This window comes from Rhipicephalus microplus, chromosome 2 (assembly GCF_043290135.1).
Source record: "Rhipicephalus microplus isolate Deutch F79 chromosome 2, USDA_Rmic, whole genome shotgun sequence".
Lineage (NCBI taxonomy): Eukaryota > Metazoa > Arthropoda > Arachnida > Ixodida > Ixodidae > Rhipicephalus > Rhipicephalus microplus.
The window spans coordinates 96,306,277-96,326,820 of NC_134701.1; the positions used below are offsets into that span (position 1 = coordinate 96,306,277).

At 46.7% G+C, this 20,544-nt stretch overlaps 1 protein-coding gene across 7 annotated transcripts in view; it reads right to left on the bottom strand.

The window, feature by feature from the left end:
• Positions 1-629: 629 nt before the first annotated feature.
• The window catches only part of LOC119169432 (uncharacterized), a 38,677-nt gene continuing 18,762 nt past the window's right edge, over positions 630-20,544 (bottom strand). For 4 of the 7 annotated variants that reach the window (XM_075883813.1, XM_075883800.1, XM_075883807.1 and 1 more), the window contains 3 exons: positions 15,549-15,671; positions 3,116-3,214; positions 630-744 (listed from right to left, as the gene is read on the bottom strand). In XM_075883813.1, the coding sequence (XP_075739928.1) occupies positions 649-744; positions 3,116-3,214; positions 15,549-15,671 (318 nt within the window). In that variant the 3' untranslated portion in view covers positions 630-648. Of the gene's footprint in view, positions 745-3,115; positions 3,215-15,548; positions 15,687-20,544 lie in introns of all 7 variants that reach the window. The other 3 variants (XM_075883790.1, XM_075883792.1, XM_075883772.1) reach the window with 1 other exon arrangement.

Consider the following 20,544-nt stretch of genomic DNA (forward strand, 5'->3'; position numbering starts at 1 on the left):
GGAGGCGCTAGCCGCGCGTCGCTCTGTGTCTTCTTTGCTTGCAGGTCTCGGTGTGCTGCCAGCGACCTCCTCGGCATCGGCCTCGTCCATCATGAGCTCCACAGCGTCTCCACTCGCCATTACCCTGGCAGGTGCCGTAACACTGGCATGCGTTCGAGCGCAGACCACGTCCTTGTGACCGTAGCGTCGGCACTGTCCGCACCGCGGTATACGACAATCTCGTCGAATATGACCAGCATTTCCACATTGCAGGCACAGTGGAGCTGTACCCGGGACAACCACGAGGGCTCGTTCACCAGTAACTCGCAATTGATGGGGAATATCCTCGATGGTGATGCCACTTTTAAGCTTCAGAGTAACAGTTCTCGTTGTTGACCCTTTATCCGTGACGCCATTCACACGCCATCGCACACGAGTGATGTCTGTGACACGGCCGTAGGGCCGGGTCACCGACATCACTCGTGAGCATCACTCGTGAGCAACATAAAAAAAGACGCGGCACCACGTTTAGAGAAACTTCATAAAACTATTATGCCCCTGATCGTATGCCGAAAGATATATGTTCCATTCCCTAGAACGATCGGATTGATTTGCAAGCTTCTTCAATGACAAAAAAAACACGCATCGCATTTAGAGAGTTCATGTTGTCTAACAAGAAAGTGGGGCTTTTATTGGATGGCAAATCATTTTATCCTCTGCTTTCACACATGTACCCTTAGTGTAATTCCCTGGACCAACGGCATGCTGGAACAACAAGAAAGAAAACTTTCGTTGTACTGCAATGCCCCAGTTTTCTTACTAAGCAATATCCTAATAATGCAGTAATTAAAGTGCGGATGAGTGCTCCGTCACTATTATAAGACTGAAATCGCCTCTTATGCTACAGCTTTCCTAAAGGTAGTATTTATCTCTGTCTTCGTGCATTTTTAGGAATGTTATAGGAAGCACTGAATGCAGTTAGATTAGTTATTGTAGAAATTTAGCTAGCGCAAGTGCTATATGTAGCAGTTGATAGCAGACTATGGTTTATGTCTTATTGAAAATTAAAAGATACGATCATGACATCGCGAACCATCCCAAATTTAATGCATTTTGTGCGTGGAAAAGATGAGCTGGGACTCGCATTAGAATGACTTACATTATGTGCGGGAGTAACAAAGACTGGCGGTACTTTGCCATCTTTTTGAGAACTGGGTGTTCTAGTGACTTCGAGCAAGGGCCTGTAACCCCTCAACTTTTGCTGTACACTTGGATGCGTAGCAGCAGTCAGTGCTCAGACCTCTTCGATATTTATTCTATGTCAACAGCCTGGATTCCACACCTTCTTATTACAATCTCCCCAATGCTGAAGAATGACCACGTTTCGTGTAGTAACCAACCACATTCTCTTTATTCCTATAATCTGGTGTTAACAGCTTTGTTCATTGTGCGGTACTTCGCGAATGGAGCTTAACGTTAACAAATGCGAAGCAATGTTTGTTATTGGATGTTCTACCAGCATGATAACATTATTACCATTCGACTAGCTTATTTTTCGGATATTCATATTCAGCACATAATAACACCGTTCCCATTTTAAGCTACGTATGCATAACTGCATAAAAAGGCTTCGTGTACTGAAATTGCTTCTCATAAAATATTAATACGTGCCAAACTTGAATACAGTTCATCTGAGACTCAACGACATCTTGCTGACTTGCCTTGAACTTCGGCAGAATAACTTTCTGATTTCATTAAATATGTTATAATTTAAAAGTGAACATTTTCCTAAGGTATTTAATTTCTAACTACACAAAGCTAAGTGTGCACTTTATGATTTATAAGTGTTTGTTTGTATAGTTTCATAATTTTGTGTCCATTTTTTCAGCTTTTTCTTTGCTATTTAACCTCTCTTTTATATAATACCATGCACTCCAAGGTAACGTGAATAAATGAGTATAAACAAATTCAAATTTCATATTGAAACACGTAGCTGCCTTGGAGACTGATTCGGCACACTCACGACATTTTTAGGCTAATAAATTTCGTCGTCGCTAATGGTCACCGTGCGCGTGCCAGATGCTGTAGCAATACATTCGCGCGCTTGCCTGCCCACTTTTCATTTCTAAAAATTATGGTTGCGGGCTACTTGGAATAAAGGACACCGTGCGGGCCAACTGTTTGCATCTCTCGAAAGCCATATTCTGCCTGATCTACCCCTTTTTCGCAGTGTGGACATCACTAAAATAATTTCTTCTTTAGTTGCTTATTATTGTTTATTCTTGCGTATTAGCTCAATTGGTCCTAGTAGGCTTGAAATGAAGCCCATAACGCAAAGCACGTAGCCTGGTAAATATATAATGTATTGCCGATTTTTCGGAGTGATCCATATAAAAAAAGCTAAAATCCCACCAGTTAGGCTTATTCAGGAACATGCGCTTTTCAAAAGGGCCCTGAAACACTGTTTTAAGTAGCCCTGGATTTGATTAACTAAAAACTAACATTGCCTCTAAAATTCACTGCCTCAAAAAGTTTCGAAATGTATTCAACATAACTGGAGTCAGAAAGATTTGTCGCTCGCTGCAATCGCATCCTGTCTTATCTCGTCCCGACGAAAGCACTGGAAGCTAAGCAGGGAGCGATGGCATGGTAGAAGAAAATGCGCCACGCACGTCTGGAAAGATTGAGAAGTTTTGTCTTTTTTTTTCGTCAAATACATAGGCATTCAGTACGATCGCGCGAGCATGCGTCGACAAGTCGCGGCCTCCCTTAGCGGCCCCAGTAACGACCTAGCGCGCCATGCTCAAATGAGCCAATGGCTGGTACAAGGCTAGGAAGTCGAGCTTTGGAGCCTATGTCGTCTTTTGCAGTGAGAAGAGAAATCGATTTTTAGATGACTTGGGCAGTTTTTTGTGACTTCTAGGCCACGTGCTGTGCGGTATCAGACACGCCTGTTCTCGGGAGCCTCATCTACTGGTCGGCAGCGTTTTCTCACCATGCCTAAAGAAGTATTTATTGCAGGGCCTCTTTATACTCCCCTCAGAAGTATTAAATGTTAATCGATCCTACTACGAAGTGAAAAGCATCAAAATATTCGTCCACCACTTAATTCAAATTAGTTTGCTTCAATACTTACGAGGCACGGGGCACCTTCGTAGTAGTAAGCAAACTCTTTTGTCTTCGTCTCTCGATTGTAACACGTAAAGGCACACCCAACTTGATCACCAAGCTTCATCTGGAAGATCAGTATGTGTACTTAAAAATTTATGAGTCACTTCTTTTTAATGCATCTAAGTCATGTGATTACTAACATAAATCTGTTCACCAGCGGTATAACAATTCGTAGCCTAATGCGAATTTTTCTTTGTTTGTGAGAAGAGAGAATGACCTTGCATAAGACGTACTTCAAGCGTGACTGATGCCTCGCAGTGTCGGCTGTGGCTACTCTTAGCACTTTCGCAGTTCGATTACGTGAATGCAAGAATGGGGCTACAGTGTGACGACCATCCGGATTTTCACAGCCTTGCCACACTACAAGGAGGTTCCCGCCTCACACATCTGCTTGTATCCTCTGGCTACGATAACCCTGTTGTTGATATTGTCGCGGTGGCTAAACATTTTGTAGTTTATTTGGCGATTGCCAAGTAAATATTGATCAGTCATTCTCTACTTTTTTACTAAGATGATCAAAAAGAAGGAAGCTGTTTTACCACCAAACTATTTGCAATGGCCTCGGCAGGCAGATGATGCAGCACACAGAGACAAAGCGCAGCCCATTCAAAGATGCGGTGCATTGGATCATGACAGTAACAGCAATAAATTAGACCACCAGTGCTTCTAAAATGAAAAGACAACAAAGCTAACACCGTCTCGAGCATACGCAGGATCGTTGACACAAAAAAATGTGCAGCGCAAACCATTATTTCACTAGCCGTGACACTTAGCGAAGATGTTTCATCAGCAAAGCTATGTAGTGTTCCACAGAGGTGGCACAAAATTTTGATAAAACGTGCAGACACATTTGATTGTCTTCAGTAGCAGCGGTAATCGCAAAATATATAGAACATGCACACAAACTCATGCTGATAGTTACTTGTAATTATCGGAACGTTGCTGATCGGCAGCGCGAAATATGCACGGCCTCCACACAACTGCGAGAACAGTAAAATTAATAATGGAGAAGGACATCTTTATTGCTCACCGTGCTAGTTACCGAGACAATTGTGAAAGGAAGCAAGACCAACAAGCCGTTCACGGCGCGCAAGGGCAGCTTCCCCAGACCATCACTGCCAGCGAGAACTTGGGGGGAAAATGGCAGATCCCACGTACAGTGGGAATCAATGATATGCGAAGCACGAATGAGAAATGTTGATTTGCTGCAATAATAGCGAAAGTTGGGCTAGTTGGTGGTTCATACTTGGGAAGTAAAAACAGCGCAAAAATATAAACAAGGACTTTGGTTGTCCACGTAACCTGGTCAAATGCTTGATATATGTGCGTGTATCTTTCAATAAAGTTTAGTGGCGAGTTCAGTGCGTTGTCGTCTCTTCCTCTGTCCTTGTTTATATTTTTGCGCTGTTTTTGCTTCCCAGGTTGATTTGCTGCTTAAAACTCAGCACAACGTTACGAGGTGGAAGTAAATGATGCCGTACATGACTTCCTTGTCATGATTATTATGTTTGGCTCTGTCGTTTACCTTCATCATCTATTCACGTCTCGTGATACAAAATTTAGCACATGCGGAGCGAGCAAAACGGCCACGAGTACACTATGAGCATGGTGTGTTGTCATGTTCTTACAAGACATGCGTGTCAGGATTATCATGCTTGCACCAGTCATATATTTCGTCATACATTGACGTCACGTATCACCAAATTTGGTATATGTTGTGGGGATCTGAGGCTCGCCCGCGACCATTTCGCGGGTATTCTACCGTACGGCCGCTCCTTTTCCTTTTACGTGCTCTGGTAACAGCGCATGGCGATAGATGACGCCAAGCGCGAGTGCGGCACGTGTTCTCGGGGGCTGCGAGAATCGGGAGGCCGAGCCACGTGCGCGCTGAAAAGGTCTCTCCTCCGTTGGTCGGCGCCTGGTGAGCACGTGTATCCTTCATCCGCCTCCCCTTTGGGAATCGCCGGACTGTAGCCTGCCTGGGGGCCTTGTCATTCCCGGCAGGCGTGTTTACTTGGGCGCTAGCTTCGGTACTGTGCGATAAGCCAACAGTGGTGCCTAGTGCTTGAAGTGGTCACACCATATCAAGCCGCACATGCTATAGGCCTACGCGCACGAGGTTTGCCCTAACTCTCGCGACCAGGCCCAGTGGTCATCGTGAGAGTGCGCAGCATAGCCGTGAGGGACCTTTTGCCGACCCGCGTGTCAAAACTCGCCATTGCCAGCTGCGACGTGCTCGCGGTTTTCCCTTATCGTGAACGTCCGCGTGCGGGAGCCTTTGCTCTCCGCGTACCGGGAGCGGACGTTGTTGTGTGAGGTGCCGCCAACGGCAATAAAGTGTTTGTGTTTTTATGTTATTCGAACACTGCCCGTTTTGCCGCACCGCGCTGAACGCCTTGTTGATTGATCGTGCACGGAGTGGTGCGCTACACGTGAGTAGGTGACAGAGTCGCGGCCCTGTGGCTCGCCAAGCGTGAAACCACGGTGATCATCCGCTACGGTAAAGAGTGAGCTCACCACACTGGCGCCACACGTGGGGCCCGAACTCACAACCCGGAGATTAAGAGTCTCATGCTCTACCAACTCAGCTAGTGAGTAGCAAGGTCACCACAATGTGGAGCTAGCAAAACGGCCATGAACACATCATGAAGGGCCTAATATACTCCAATGTATAGCGTTGACGCGAGCGCACGAACGGGCGCAGTGACGCTACGTTAGCAAAACGCGAGCACTCTATAGTCTGACGCCAGGCGTGACCAGCGTCCATCGGCGTGGCCCGACGACAACCGGCACGAAATGCGACAAGCTGCATTTCGAGCCAATGCGTCACGTAGACAACACTGTGTTTCCCTCTTTTCGTGACGGAAAGACACCGTACACGCCGAAACGCGCATTCGTCAAAGCAACGCAGCATGGCGAGCGCCTGCAGTATATGGCAAGACCGGTGCCTGGCGTGGCAACGCCGGCGTGACGCGACAAAATAAACGCCAGCGAGTGCGCGCACCACGTCGCGTCGAAATGTATTGGTGCCTTGACTGTGAGATGTAGTCATGTTTTCACATGACACGCCCCTTATTATTATCATGTTTGCACCAGTCACATACCTTCGTCATCCATTGGCGTCGTGTAATACCAAATTTGGCATATGTGGAGCTAGCAAAACAGCCGTGAGGCCTTCATCAGTGTGGCATGTAGTCATGTTGTTACATGACACGCATGCCGTGATTATTATGTTTGGATGTGTCATTTTTCTATATAATCCGTTCGCGTCACGTGATACCGAGTTTGGTACATGTGAAGCTAGCGAGACGGTCGCGGGCGCATCATGAGCGTATCATTTAGTCATGTTGTTACATGACACGCATCTCATGTTTATCATGTTTTCACCAGTATCATACCTTCGTCATCCCTTCACGAACTTTATTACTAAATTTGGTATATGTGCCGCTAGCGAAACGGCCGTGAGCGCATCATGAGCGTGGCACGTAGTCAGGTTGTTACATGACACGCATGTCATGATTTTCATGTTAGGGTCTGTCGCTTGTGTTCGTCATGCAATCACGCCATACCATACCAGTTTTGAAACATGCCATGTGAACAAAACCACCGCAAGAGATGCAGGACCATGAACTGTAAATCATGACAATCATGACATACATGTCATGATTTTTATGTTGTCACTGGTCAAATATGGTCGCAATACAGTCATGTTATGCCATACCAAGCTTGGTATCAATACCATTATCCAAACGGCCAGGACAGCTAAAAGTTGTAGGTGGCTAGATAGATAGATAGATAGATAGATAGATAGATAGATAGATAGATAGATAGATAGATAGATAGATAGATACGCTCAAAAACGCCGCAGTTCGCTAAGAAATCAAAATACGGCGCACAACCGCACTCCTTACAGTGAATCGCCAAATGACTATCGGTACCCTTTTGCACTTTATTATGATGCTATTTTAACCTCTAATTTCTGCATCTTTCAGTAGTTCTCACATAAGCAAGACCACGCGACAAGGGCACTCTGTAAACAACCAACAGTGCACACTCAACATATTTAATGTGTTAAGGCGTTTATAGCCGGTCCACAGCGAGCAAGCACAATGGCGACGGTCACGGCCAAGCACGGGCTCTCAGTGCGAGCGGCGTCCTTGTTGGGTAGCCCCACTAGAAGGTACTCAAGAGTTCGACCCATTTCATAGTTCGGAGGCTTCGCTACAATTACCCCGGGGTCGAAGAGGGAGCCGCCTGGCGACCTAACAGCTTGTTATTATGAGCGGGTCATAATAAGCCTTCAGGCGCTCCACGTTGACGATGTCTCGCCCACGGCGGCGCATGTCCGAAGATTGTTCAACGGGTTCGATCAGATAGTTGACGGGTGAGGTGCGCTCGATGACACGGTAGGGGCCTTCGTATTTGGGACGTAGTTTGGAAGAGAGGCCAGCGGCAGAGGTCGGGATCGAGAGCCATACAAGCGCACCAGGAAGGAACGTGGGCTCAGAAGTGGTGCTGGCATCACGGATACTCTTCTGCCGCTCTTGCTCTTGCGTCGTAAAAGTCTTGGCAAGCTCGCGACACTCTTCAGCAAGCCTGGCTGTCTCGGAAATAGGTGTACACTCAGATGGATCCGGCGTGTACGGGAGTATCGTGTCCATGGTGTGCGACGGGTGCCTTCCGTACAGCAAGTAGAAAGCTGAAAAACCAGTCGTGCTCTGAGGGGCGGTGTTGTAGGCGTAGGTGACGAAGGGCAGTATATTATCCCAATTAGTGTGGTTGGCAGCGACGTACATAGAAAGCATGTCGCCGAGGGTGCGGTTAAAGCGTTCGGTGAGGCCATTCGTCTGTGGGTGGTAAGCAGTAGTTTTGCGGTGGACAGAATGGCACTCCGTCAGAATGGCTTCGACGACTTCCGACAAGAAGACGCGGCCTCGATCGCTGAGAAGCTCTTGGGGTGGTCCGTGGCGCAGTATAAATCGATGCAGCAGGAAGGACGCAACATCGCGCGCAGCAGCCGCAGGGAGAGCGGCGGTTTCGGCGTATCGCGTTAAATGGTCAACGGCAACGATGGCCCAGCGGTTACCAGCCGACGTCAGAGGAAGTGGTCCATACAAATCGATACCTACGCGCCCAAAGGGACGGTCAGGTCAAGGTAACGGTTGTAGACTGGCGTGCGACATGTGAGCTGACGGTTTACGGCGTTGGCAAGTGAGGCAAGAGCGAACGAACTGCTGCACATAGTGGTACATCCCGCGCCAGAAGTAGCGTTGTCGAATGCGATGGTAGGTTTTGAATACCCCAGAGTGCGCGCATTGCGGATCAGAATGGAAGGATTCACATATCTCTGACCGCAGACTGCGGGGTATCACGAGTAACCACTGCCGGCCGTCGGCGTCGTAATTGCGTCGGTGTAGAAGGCTGTCACGAATGGCGAAATGGCGAGCTTGACGACGCAATGCACGCGTGGATGGCGTTGCGGATGGATCAGAGAGCAAGTCGATCAGCGGGCCGATCCAATTTTCCTTTCGCTGTTCGGTAGCGATTATGTCAACGTCAATGGCAGAAACAGCAGCCGAGGATACTGAGCAGAGCACATCACCTTCAGGCAGAGGGGAGCGCGAGAGGGCGTCGGCATCAGCATGCTGCCGTCCATTGCGGTACAGCACGCGGATGTCGTAGTCTTGTAAACGAAGAGCCCAACGGGCGAGACGGCCTGAGGGATCCTTCAATGATGAATGCCAGCATAGTGCATGATGGTCAGTGACGACATCGAATGGGCGTCCATACAAATACGGTCGAAACTTTGTAAGAGCCCAGACAATCGCCAGGCACTCTTTCTCCGTGACGGTGTAGTTTGTCTCAGCTCTCGTGAGCGTACGGCTTGCATATGCTACGACATATTCAGGGAATCCGGGTTTGCGCTGCACCAGGACAGCGCCGAGGCCTACACCGCTGGCGTCTGTGTGCACCTCCGTCGGGGCCGTAGGGTCGTAGTGCCGTAGAATGGGAAAAGACGTCAGCAAATGGCGGAGCTTCGCGAACGCGTCGTCGCACTCAGACGACCACGAATTGAGGGACCCGTTACTTCCAAGGAGCTTCGTCAGCGGTGATATGATCGTGGCAAAGTTTCGTATGAAGCGTCGGAAGTACGAGCACAGGCCCACGAAACTACGCAGTTCTTTGACGGACGCAGGTTTGGGGAATTCGGCCACGGCCCGAAGCTTGGCTGGGTCAGGAAGAATGCCATCCTTGGACACGACGTACCCAAGGATGGTGAGTTGCCGTGCTGCAAAGCGGCACTTCTTCAGATTTAGTTGCAAGCCGGCCGTACGAAGGGACAATCCAGAAATTGGCGTCGTCACTTTACGACGCAAGAGCCGATGGACGGAACGGTGGCTGGAAAGGCTGCAGGGGGTGCTGGAGCTGAGTCTGAGAGGTCACGTCAACATACGTAGCCGGCATACCCGCTGCAAAGGATGGAGGTCGTGCGGCAGCTTCGGCGTAAGTCAGTGGGGCGGGCGCTTGAACGACTGGAGGCGGCCTGGCGACCACTTGGGCGTAACTTGGGAGTACAGGAGCCGGAAGCTGTTGTGGGTGGTACGCAGGCATAACCTCCGCTATTTCCTGCTCAATCGCTCGGCGGATGGGGGGGAAAATGATAGTGGCCGATTGTTGAGCAGCCGGTGGGTGGGCGAAGGGCAGGAGAGAGAACTGCCGTGCGATTTCCTCACGTATGAAGGACTTGAGGTCTGCCAGCAGTGCCACCTGGTCACAGCTCGCCTCCAAGCCTGCAAGCCCTGCATCTCGTGGTGTGGAGCGACGGGTCATCGAACGCTGCCGGCGGAGCTCCTCGTAGCTCTGGCACAGCGTGATGACCTCAGCTACTGTGCCTGGGTTTTTGGCCAGCAGCATCGTGAAGGCATCATCGGCAATGCCCTTCATGACGTTCCGGATCTTGTCTGATTCGGACATGCTGTCGTTGCATTTCTTGCATAGGTCCAAGACGTCTTCAATGTAGCTGGTGAATGATTCACCGGCCTGCTGAGCGCGTTCGCGTAAGCGCTGCTCGGCTTGCAGCTTACGAACGGCAGGGCGGCCAAAAACGTTGGTGATAGCGGTCTTAAAATCGGGCCAGGTTGCGAAATCAGACGCGTGGTTGTTATACCACATGCCGGCCACACCCGCGAGGTAGAAAACCAGGTTGCCGAGTTTACCTGCCTCGTCCCAATGATTGGGGACGCTGACGCGTTCGTACATGACGAGCCAGTCCTCGACGTCGGTGCCATCCGCGCCGGTGAAGACAGGTGGGTCGCGGATGCGGGGGACACCGGAACATGGCGTCGGCGCAGGAGGAAGCGTTTGCTGGGCGGCGTCTTGTTGCATGGTTGAAGGCACGGTACGGGATCTAAGCTCCAAGGGCATCGAATGTGAACCGAAGATGTTTGAAGGGCACAGCACTCTCCACCAAAATGTTAAGGCGTTTAATAGCCGGTCCACAGCGAGCAAGCACAATGGCGACGGTCACGGCCAAGCACGGGCTCTCAGTGCGAGCGGCGTCTTTGTTGGGTAGCCCCACTAGAAGGTACTCAAGAGTTCGACCCATTTCATAGTTTGGAGGCTTCGCTACAAATGCGATACTTAATTTGGCAACTTTTCTTTTTTTTCGAATCAGGACAAGTTTTGTTCCATATTTTTCACGTTTTCTCTGGAGCAGACATAACCACTCGGACACCCACCTTATTTACATTCTTTTTATATTGTGTACCACACCATGGATATATCGGACAACAGTCGTTTTACGCTGCTGTTTCGAAAGAAAAGAGAGGTTGTCAAATAAAGCATCGCAATGAATATGTTGAGTGTGCACTGTCGGACGTTTACAAAATGCCCTCGTCATGTGGACTTGCTTATGTGGGAACTACTGAAAGATGCATAAATGACAAGTTAAAGGAGCGCCATAGTAAAGTGCAAAAGGGTACCGATAGTCACTTGGTGATCCACTGTATGGAGTGTGGTTGTGTGCTGTATTTTGATAACACTTGCGTTTTATATCGAGACAGGGATTTATTTACCCGTTTGATCGTAGAAGCAGCAGAAATGGCACGTGATGATTTTGAGTGTGTTAGTGCACCTTTTATCTCACTCACGCAGAAAGAACTTTGTTTTTTGGGTGGTGTGATTGATAATAACGGATGAGTAATCTACGGCACTGCACGTGTGCTTTTTGTTGTTCTGCCTCTTATTTATTTTTTCTCTTTTACCCCCTTTATAGACTCTGACGTTTGCAATAAACGTTTAGTTGAAGTTGAGCACTTGGGTCGTGTGTTCTGTGTAAAAATTTTTGCGCTTCCTACCAAGATAGTTTCATGCCAACTGGCCCAATTTAATTGTCTATTGAGTGAATTACATAAACAGTGTGTAATCGAATGCTGTAACCCATTATAACTGCCTCAGGCATTGTTGTTCATCGTCGTAAGCCACATCATTAAGAAATTGCACGTCTTGCAAATGCACAGCACGTACCACGCTTCTCCGAATAATGGCATAGTGAGTGACTCTCTAGTACAGGAAAATTAGGCTTATTTATGGCGCAGTGGGTACACTGCAAATATGCTTGCAGTGTTTATGGTATGGTATGAAGAACTTTATTAAGGGCATGAGGATTAGTCCAGAACTGATGCTGGCTGCTCTCACGTCGGAACAGAGAAGCCAAACTCTTCTGCTGCCACACGGGTCGTCTGGACAGCCCTGAGTTGGTCTGCCAGCGTGTCACTGTGCAGCATTCACTGCCACCACTGTTCACCGTGAGAAGCCACACCGGCCAATGCCGAGCAGCGCCACAGCATGTGTTCAAAATTTAGCAAGCCCCCACGCTTACAACAATAGATCGAAATCCCGCAGTTCGGAGCATTTCATTCATGACGACCGGGTTCGGGTATGTCCGCGTCTGCAGAACTCTTAATATAACCGCCTGTGGCCTGTTAAGTCTATAATGTGGCTCCAAGTAATAATGTTTGGCTATATCATTGTACGTTAACAGCTGGTCCCTAAACTTACGAGCGGGACATTCAGGCGCCTCAGGGATTGCCCGGCACACTAATCCTCGTGCCTCCCTGTGCGCCACCTCGTTGAGGCTAGGTGAAGCTCCCACCACTGACCCCATGTGCGCCGGGAACGAAATTATGGTATGCGGAGTGATGTGCGCACCCTGCAGCAGCCTTGAAGCGGTTGAGAAGGCGTTTTTAAAAGGCACTGGAAAGGCCGCTCTTCAAGCTTTTTTTGGGACTGTGCTGCATGTTTCACGCAGGCCTGGAGATGCCCGGTCTTATTCATATGTTCAACCAATATTTGATGTGTCAACTCAAAAATTCACCTTCTACATGATATTCTTCTGTTCGTTTACGAAGCAGTTTCAAACACTCTCATGGCTCCACTGTAGAACACTGGTTTGCCATGCAGTAGGTCTCACTTTGATATTTACCCCAAGCGAATATTCGTATTTCCTGTTTATTTATTTGTACCTATGTCAAAAACTCGATCGTGGAAAAATGGCAATGATGACTTTTTGCTCAAAACCAAAAACACCAACGTGGACACCGATGATGATGATGATTATGATGATTATAATAAGCAAACTGTATTTAATTACCAGAAAGATCCTCCTCCCCTTTCAGGTGCGCGAGGTGAAGGGTGGACCAAACCTAAACGACGGCCATGATTCCATGGGCCCTGGTGGCGTCTTCGGCCTGCCGTATTAAGCGGGCTTGTAATTGAGAGTCAGAGCTGAGGAGCGCGGTATCCCATCCACTCCCGTGTGGAAATTCGCCTCTCATGGGGGCTTGCGGGGATGCCCTTAAATGTTGATCAAGTCCACCTTGTTGTGGCAAAATTTACACTTTTCCCGATGAAGTTCTGGCACGCAGCGGTTCATTGTTACCGGAATAGGAAACGTATGGGTCTGGAGTAGGCGCCACGCCACCGCCTGTTCTTTGTTCAATGACGAGTAGACGAGAGGATAAGTTTTCCTGCTTAGTCTGTAATACTTCGTAATATCTCTGTAAGTGGTCATCCGCTCAAATCTCTCATCGTCCTCCCCGCTCGACCAGGGCAATCCAGAGGCTCGGTCTGTAAGTCCTCGAGCTGTGTGGTGTTCAGCCTTATGGCCGGGTAAGGAGGAGTGAGCGGGTGCCCAGACTATATCTAATGTTCGTTGGTCTTTGCATCCAGCTAGTATTCTTAAAGCTATTTGGGATATTCGCCCTCGTGCAAAGTTTCTCACAGCCGTCTGCGAGTCGCTAACAATTAGTGAAGTCGAGGTGGATACTATGGTCATTACAATAGATGCTTCCTCCGCCTTTTCTGTAAAGCTCGTTCTCATCGAGCCGGTGACCTCATGATTACCTTTGTAGTCCTCTAGTGGAATAGTCATGTTGTCATTTCATTTTTATTCAGCCGCGTCCACGTATGTTGTTTCTGTTAAATCTTTACGTTGTTATGTATATTTTTGCCCTTTCAGCCCTCCTTTCCTTGTGATGGTCGGGGTGCATGTTTTTTGGAATCGGTAAGATTAATAAACATTTTCTGATCTCATACAGACTATATTTTTTGGCGCCAAATTGATATGCGTGGTTTATACCCAATTTCTATAGTATGGCTTTGCCTGTTTTACTCTGCGTTAGTCTTTCATACTGTGTGATTCTTTGAGCTTCTATAAGCTCTTCTGGTGTGTTGTGAAGCCCTAATTGAAGTAATTTCTCATTGAGGGTAGTTATTAAAAGTCTGATTGCCTGTTTGAAAACTCGTCTAATGATTCTGTCAATCCTTTCACATTTAGGTCAGATTTTATAAAAACGATCAGCCTTACTTATAATGTGGACACCGACAACGGTATTTTTTTTGTAACGAGCTTTTTACGCTATTCCTAAACATGACAGCTTAGTTGATTGATTTATCAAAGGACCCGTTACAATTATTTAGAACATAACTTGTGTAGTCAAGCATGTAATTCACTGAAATGCTATTGGGGTAGCTAGAGTATGCAAATGATCTTCATGAATAATACACTATATTTATAAATAACCAGAACACTCGTTCAATATTCAGTGCCTACCGACACTTCAGGAGGCGGATCAAGGACATTCTGCGGCTGTTTTAATTAGCCCTTTCATTCACGATGTGTACAAATGAAGAAGTCAACTTCAATGGCATGTCAAGGACCGCGTGTTTCATGAAAGGACTTGAAACTTAGTGTGCACATTCTGGCAGGCCTCCTGAGTAGACAGCTGATGACTATTTACCTTTATTATGCTGGATATTGCTATAGAGAGTCACTTTGCTGGATGCACTACCATTTTTGACGACTGTTCAACGTGACGCATTCCAAGACCAACGTTAAAAGTATTTTTTTTATTCTCTCAAAACAAATGTAACCTAAAAACAAACTGTGCATGCATTTTGGGCCAAATCGCAGACTCTTTTGATGCAGGTACAGTAGCTGAATGGTGCCAGAATAATTATATAATTAGTCACACACACATTAACTTCAATTACCACAAGTAACACGGAAGAACGTTTTCCTTCATTTTCTTATACTTGGAATGTAATACTGAGTGCTTTGAAATTATGCTACGTGAATTTGACGTGTTTTCGACAGCGCGTGATAATTCGAAACTGAAGGGGCTAAAGTATGAGATATATGTTAGATCATTAAGCGCCGCGCAGTGGGGTGTTTAAGAAAAACAAGCGAAAACATACTGCAGGAAGTTGATGCAAAAACAAGAGCATTTGTTGCTAGCATAATTATTAGTATGTATACAATAACAAAAACAACATTACATATTTATGCTCATTTTGGTAGGCACAGCTTTAAAATGACATGGATCTATTAATTTCAGTTCGGCGCAATTTCGGAAATAAACACAGAAGGAAGAAGGTTACACGCCGTGTAAAGCTCAGGCAACAGCGAAGCTTATTGATCCTAAAAGGTTAACGAGGCCTTCTTGGTGGATGTGAGACGGAGACAAAAGAGACAAACCAAAACCTGTTTCAAACCATCCAAGAATATCAAGACTTCAGTGCCAGAACTACCGTGAAACGCAGGCTGTGACACCCCCGGCCCAAGCACTTGCCTTGTTTCGTCGCTCGTACTCGGCTCGCGCACCAGGCAAACACGGCATCGTGGCTGCGCGGGATATTTCCGCCGGTAGACGTGGTTGATAAATAATGGCACGTATAGAGAAGTTTGCCGACAACCACCGTTTCATGTCGGGCTTTGAAATTTCGCCCTCAAGAACACGAGAAGAAACGCTACTCGGGGTGAAAACTTATGACATCACCCACGAATTTTGCCGTTCTATACACTTATAAGAATAGTTGCGACATTCGCACTATCTTACCCGCTTTTTTCGTTTCTCGTCGACGTGTTTACAACCGTATGAAATGTTGGTATATAGGCACCTTTCACTCTTGCATGTTCCTTCCTTATAGTCCAACTCGTCATTGTATCCACTGAATTTTACCTGCAAAAATAAGAACTGGTTTACAGGTAACATAATCCAGTTTCCACATATTTGCTTATTATTTTATTGTTTTCCTATACATCGAGTAGTAACAGGGGCCAGCAGAAATGGAAAGACAGAACAGGCTCAGAAACAAAGCAGATTACTAAGGGTGAAGGCTTTTATCAGTAGAACAGGTTCACATCACTAAACATGTAATGCAAATTCGGTAGCTAGGAAAAGAAACATGGTTGATCCCTCTGTCATATGAATACGTAGGACACAAAGTGAACCCTGTTTTCACAGAAGCAGATTGTTCATTGTACACACGTGAGCAAAAGTCTACGGACCACGGCAGTACATGCTAAAACTGCCATCTGCGCCATCTAGTGGTCAGCCGTCCGCTAACGAGAGCAGTGCACTGTCGAATGAGCTGCCAAAGGTATTCACGAAGGGTTCATGAAGGCTAAGGCAGCTCGTGAACCTCTCGTTGCCAGCCTGAGCGCATCGTTCCCGCGATGACCTAGCGAGCTCAGTTCGAGAGGAGTCCCGCGAATTGTCCCTGGTGGTAAGAGGCGTAGGCAGAACATTTGTTTTCGAAGGGGGGGGGGGAGGGGGAACGCCCAATGATCATTTTTGCTCGCTATGGCATGGCGAGAAAATTTGGGGGGGGGGGCTACATTCCGGCGTGTTACCCCCTGGCTACGCCCCTTCTGGCGGCATTGAAGAAGGCCATGGTAACGTGTAGAAAAGCGGGACCTGGTACGCCAGGATGTTTGGACGGTGAGGAGCGAGAAGTATGGCCAGAGTTCATTAATACGTTTACTGGCTGTGAAGCTTCGCCGTAACTCTATGTGAGAGCTTTGTGCGCTGCGAGTGGAGGCCGCAGCTTCCGTGGCCTCCGCTCGCATTCCAATTATGCTAATAAAAAAACTAGGAGAGAACTTTAAGCAAACATTAAAGAGAGGCAGCGAGCAAAGCAATGATGGATATTGAAGCCCCCAATCGGTGTAAACTATGCAGGGTGAGCATGGTCTCTAAAGGAAAAGGGGACAAAGCTGATATACACAACTACCGTATAATAACAGTGCCATCAGGAGTTTACAGGCTGGTGATGCAGATAGTAAAGGAAAGACTACCGACATGGCTAGATGATGAGGTGGTGCTGGGAGAAGTACAACATAGGTTCCATAAACGAAGCAGGTTGGAGGAAAACCTGTTTTCATTGATGCAGTGTATTGAAATAGCGGAAAAAGAACACAGGCCTCTGTGGCTGGCACTTCTAGATATAAAGGGAGCTTACGGTAGTGTGATTCAAAAAGACTTGCGGGAAATACTGGACACACTAGATGCGGAAGATAGAATAATCAATCCTCTGAAAGGTATCTGTAAAAATAACAGAGTAGCTATAAAATGAAAAGAACAGGTATCCGACCTTATAGTAATACAACGCGGCATTCGACAGGAATGTTCCTTGTCACCTTGTTATATATGCTGTATCTACAGAGACTAGAAGCCAAGTTAGAGGCGAGTCAACTCGGCTTCAGCCGCTCTTTTGCCAAGCAAGGAAAATGAATTCAACAGTGATTGCCAGCATTGATCTATGTAGATGATATAGTATTAATAGCTGACAACAAGGAAGATCTGCATGGATTGATAGACATCTGTGGTTATGAGAGAGATAGGTTAAATTTGAAGTTCACTTGGGGAAAATCGGCAATCGTAATATTTAATGGTAACGAAGGCAGTGAGCCTAAGATAAGGGAAGTCACACTAAAAATAGTGGATAAATACAAATATTTGGGCGTATGGATAAACAACGGGAATGAGTACCTAAGGGAACGCGAAAAATGCGTAATGACTAAGAGTAAGAGGAATGCAGCTGTAATGAAAAGCTAGGCAGTGTGGAACCACAATAGGTATGACGTTATGAGAGGGATTTGGAAAGGTGTCGCGGTCCCAGGTTTGACGATTGGTGATGTGGTACTGTGCATGAAATCAGAGGTACAAGCAAGATTGCAAATTAAACAACGCGGCATAGGTAGATTTGCTTTGGGAGCACATGGGAATACCCCAAATCAGGGGGGTACAGGGTGGCATAGGATGGACATCGTCCGAGTGCAGGGAAGCTAGCAGCAAGATAGAATTTGAGGAGTGATTGAGAAAAATGGGAGAGGAGCGTTGGGCTAGGAAAGTTTTCAGCTACTTGTTCATGATGAATGTTGATACTAAATGGAAGAAGTGAATTCGAAAATTGTCAAGCAAGTATTTAGACAACAGAATACCAAGCCTAAAGGAATCATCGGTTAAGAAGAAGGTGAAGGAAACAGAGAGGGACATGTGGAAGATTGGAATGCTTAAGGAATCATCACTTGAGACCTTCCGAAAATTCAAGCAGGATTTTACAAAAAAAAAAAGATCTACGATAATTCTCGGGGTAGTTCTCTGCTGTTCGAGGCCAGAACGGGAGTATTGCGGACCAAGACGTATCGAGCTATATACGAAGGCACAAACGCGTTAGCTAGTGCGTGTGGAGAGGAAGAGGAAACGGCTGAACATTTCATAATGTTCTGTTGAGGACTCCACCTTATAATCCGAGATAATGGCGCGGAGTTCTTCAAAACATTTGGATTTAGGGACCGTGAAGGCAAACTGGGCTTTAAACTGGTAGAAATAACAAGGAGGGGGCTAACTGATTGGTGGCTACCATCAAGGCGCGAGTGAAATTCAATCCTTCAACGCATAGTGATAGTACTTAACTTTACGGCAAGGTGGCGTGAGCCGTCACCTGATCTAAAGGGCAGAGATTAACACATTCATTCATCCATTCATCCAGCGGGGCGGCGCTGCATCACCGCGTGAGGCATCGGGCAGACCGGAGGGCAGCAGGCTGCTGTTTCCGCCATGGGGTAAATGCATAATGTCGTGGCGTGTCATCCGTGAATAGTCACCGTATGATTACTATTTAGACTAGTGTGCTGTGCCTGAATAACAGTACGGATACCGTATACCTGCTGGGTACCTGATTGTCAATCTGGTTAAAAGAGAAACGATGAAAAAGTCTCTGAGTTTTCGCTGCCTATAGTGATCGGCGGGAAAAGTGGAAGCTAGCGATGACAAGAAGTTGGTGGTTTTACATTTGTTTCCCCAAATGTACATGCGTGCCAAAAGCACTTCAATGAGAGTGAAATCGTCTGCGTGGAGCAGTGGCTATTCAGAGGCGTTCGCGACACGTTAAGAACCACCAGTCATTGAAGAACTCTGGATTGTACACAAATGTTGACTAGATGCTTAAAAGTCAAAATAAGCATGCTTTTATAGCGGTGCATACCTTACAGTGGAATCAGCTTGCCGTCGAATTTATAACTTTAATGTCTTATTCGACACTAAATATCATTGTAATAGAGCTTTCTTGATTTTTCTTTAAGCTAAAATCATTCTGAAGACGTATTCAACCTTCACAGTTACATTTATTTACGCTTCACAGCTCTGGCCCGTGCCGTACATTGGCAGCGCTGCGGCCGCTCCGAGTTGCGCCTAGCAGTTGCTCCTGTCTCTGTATCAAAATTTCGCCGAAGCTTTATGGCGAGTAAAAGTATTGAAAGACTCTGGTGTGGCTTTTGCGTGATCAAAAGACATGACGTTGTGGGTATGTCCGCCATAAATAACACTGGTTGCTGGTAATTGAGCAGCGTGGGACTCAGAAAACGCGCTAGAGGGGAGGGGGGGGGGGGGAACGAGGTGCAAAAGGAAGCGGTACTTTATAGCCACACAAGTAGTCGAATTCGGTGACGACGTTTCACTCTCTATATGTCGTTAGTTTCAACAGGCCGATCACTATCGCAGATATCCCAGACATGAACTGCTTTGTAATATGCAGCCTAAATATCTATCTGTTGCGCACTGAAGCCGTCGATAGGTCATTTTATGAATAAGAAGCCGATAAAACATAACAGCAAAAGAACACCACATAGAATTTTTTTCTACGGCGTACCCCTTTAAAGAACTATGTTAAGCCATATCCATGAATTACCCTTCATTTCCATGCTTGCTGAACTTCTTTGACTTTATAAGTATAAGACCTTCATACAAACTATATGGCCAGAATTTTGCACAGTCTCTTCAGAAGGTTCGAGCATATATAACTAGAACCCAGCTGGCTTTAAAATACAAATGAGTGAAAACGTTATACGGTGATTACATCGCAGTTCAAGAAAAAAATTTGTACACGTTTATCAATCCCACATTGCGTTTATCAGCTATTTCTAGCGTGAAAATAAAGCAAACAGTAATTCATCTAAGGCTGGTAGAAAGTTATGTCATTGTAGAAGATGAGTTGCGATCAAGCAAGAGGACTCCCTTAGGTAAGTGGGGCATTTTTAAGTGAGGCTTTTATAAGTTAGCGATTGAGTGGCTGCAGCTGCACCATAATTCACGGTAAACAGTGTGCCGACGAGCGTGGAGAAGTGGACCCTCGAAGACGCGCTTCTAGAAAGTGTTTATGCGCTGATTTGTATCCACCGTTTTCCCAAAAGCTGATGTTCCCTCGATCGTGGCATTTTCAGCGATTATCTTTTTTTCATTTTTAGGGCTGGTCTTTTGTCGAGGTCACTCCTCATCTCACGTTGCCGCATTCCATTTTCACCTTTTATGGTGGTATGTCTTTGTTTCCTGGCATGATCGACGTTGTCGCCTGTAGCAACAGAAAGTTTGCGCTGCATGAGCACGTGGGCGAAGGTTCCATTCCCGGTATGACAGTTTTACTAGAATAGTAGAGTGTACCGGTATGAAGGAAGTATTTATTTAGGAGAAATCAGGGCGCAATGAGGTAGGAAAAACGGGAAAAAAATCAACAGCAGGAATTCACGTGGCTCTTGTCCCCCTTTCTTGTTTG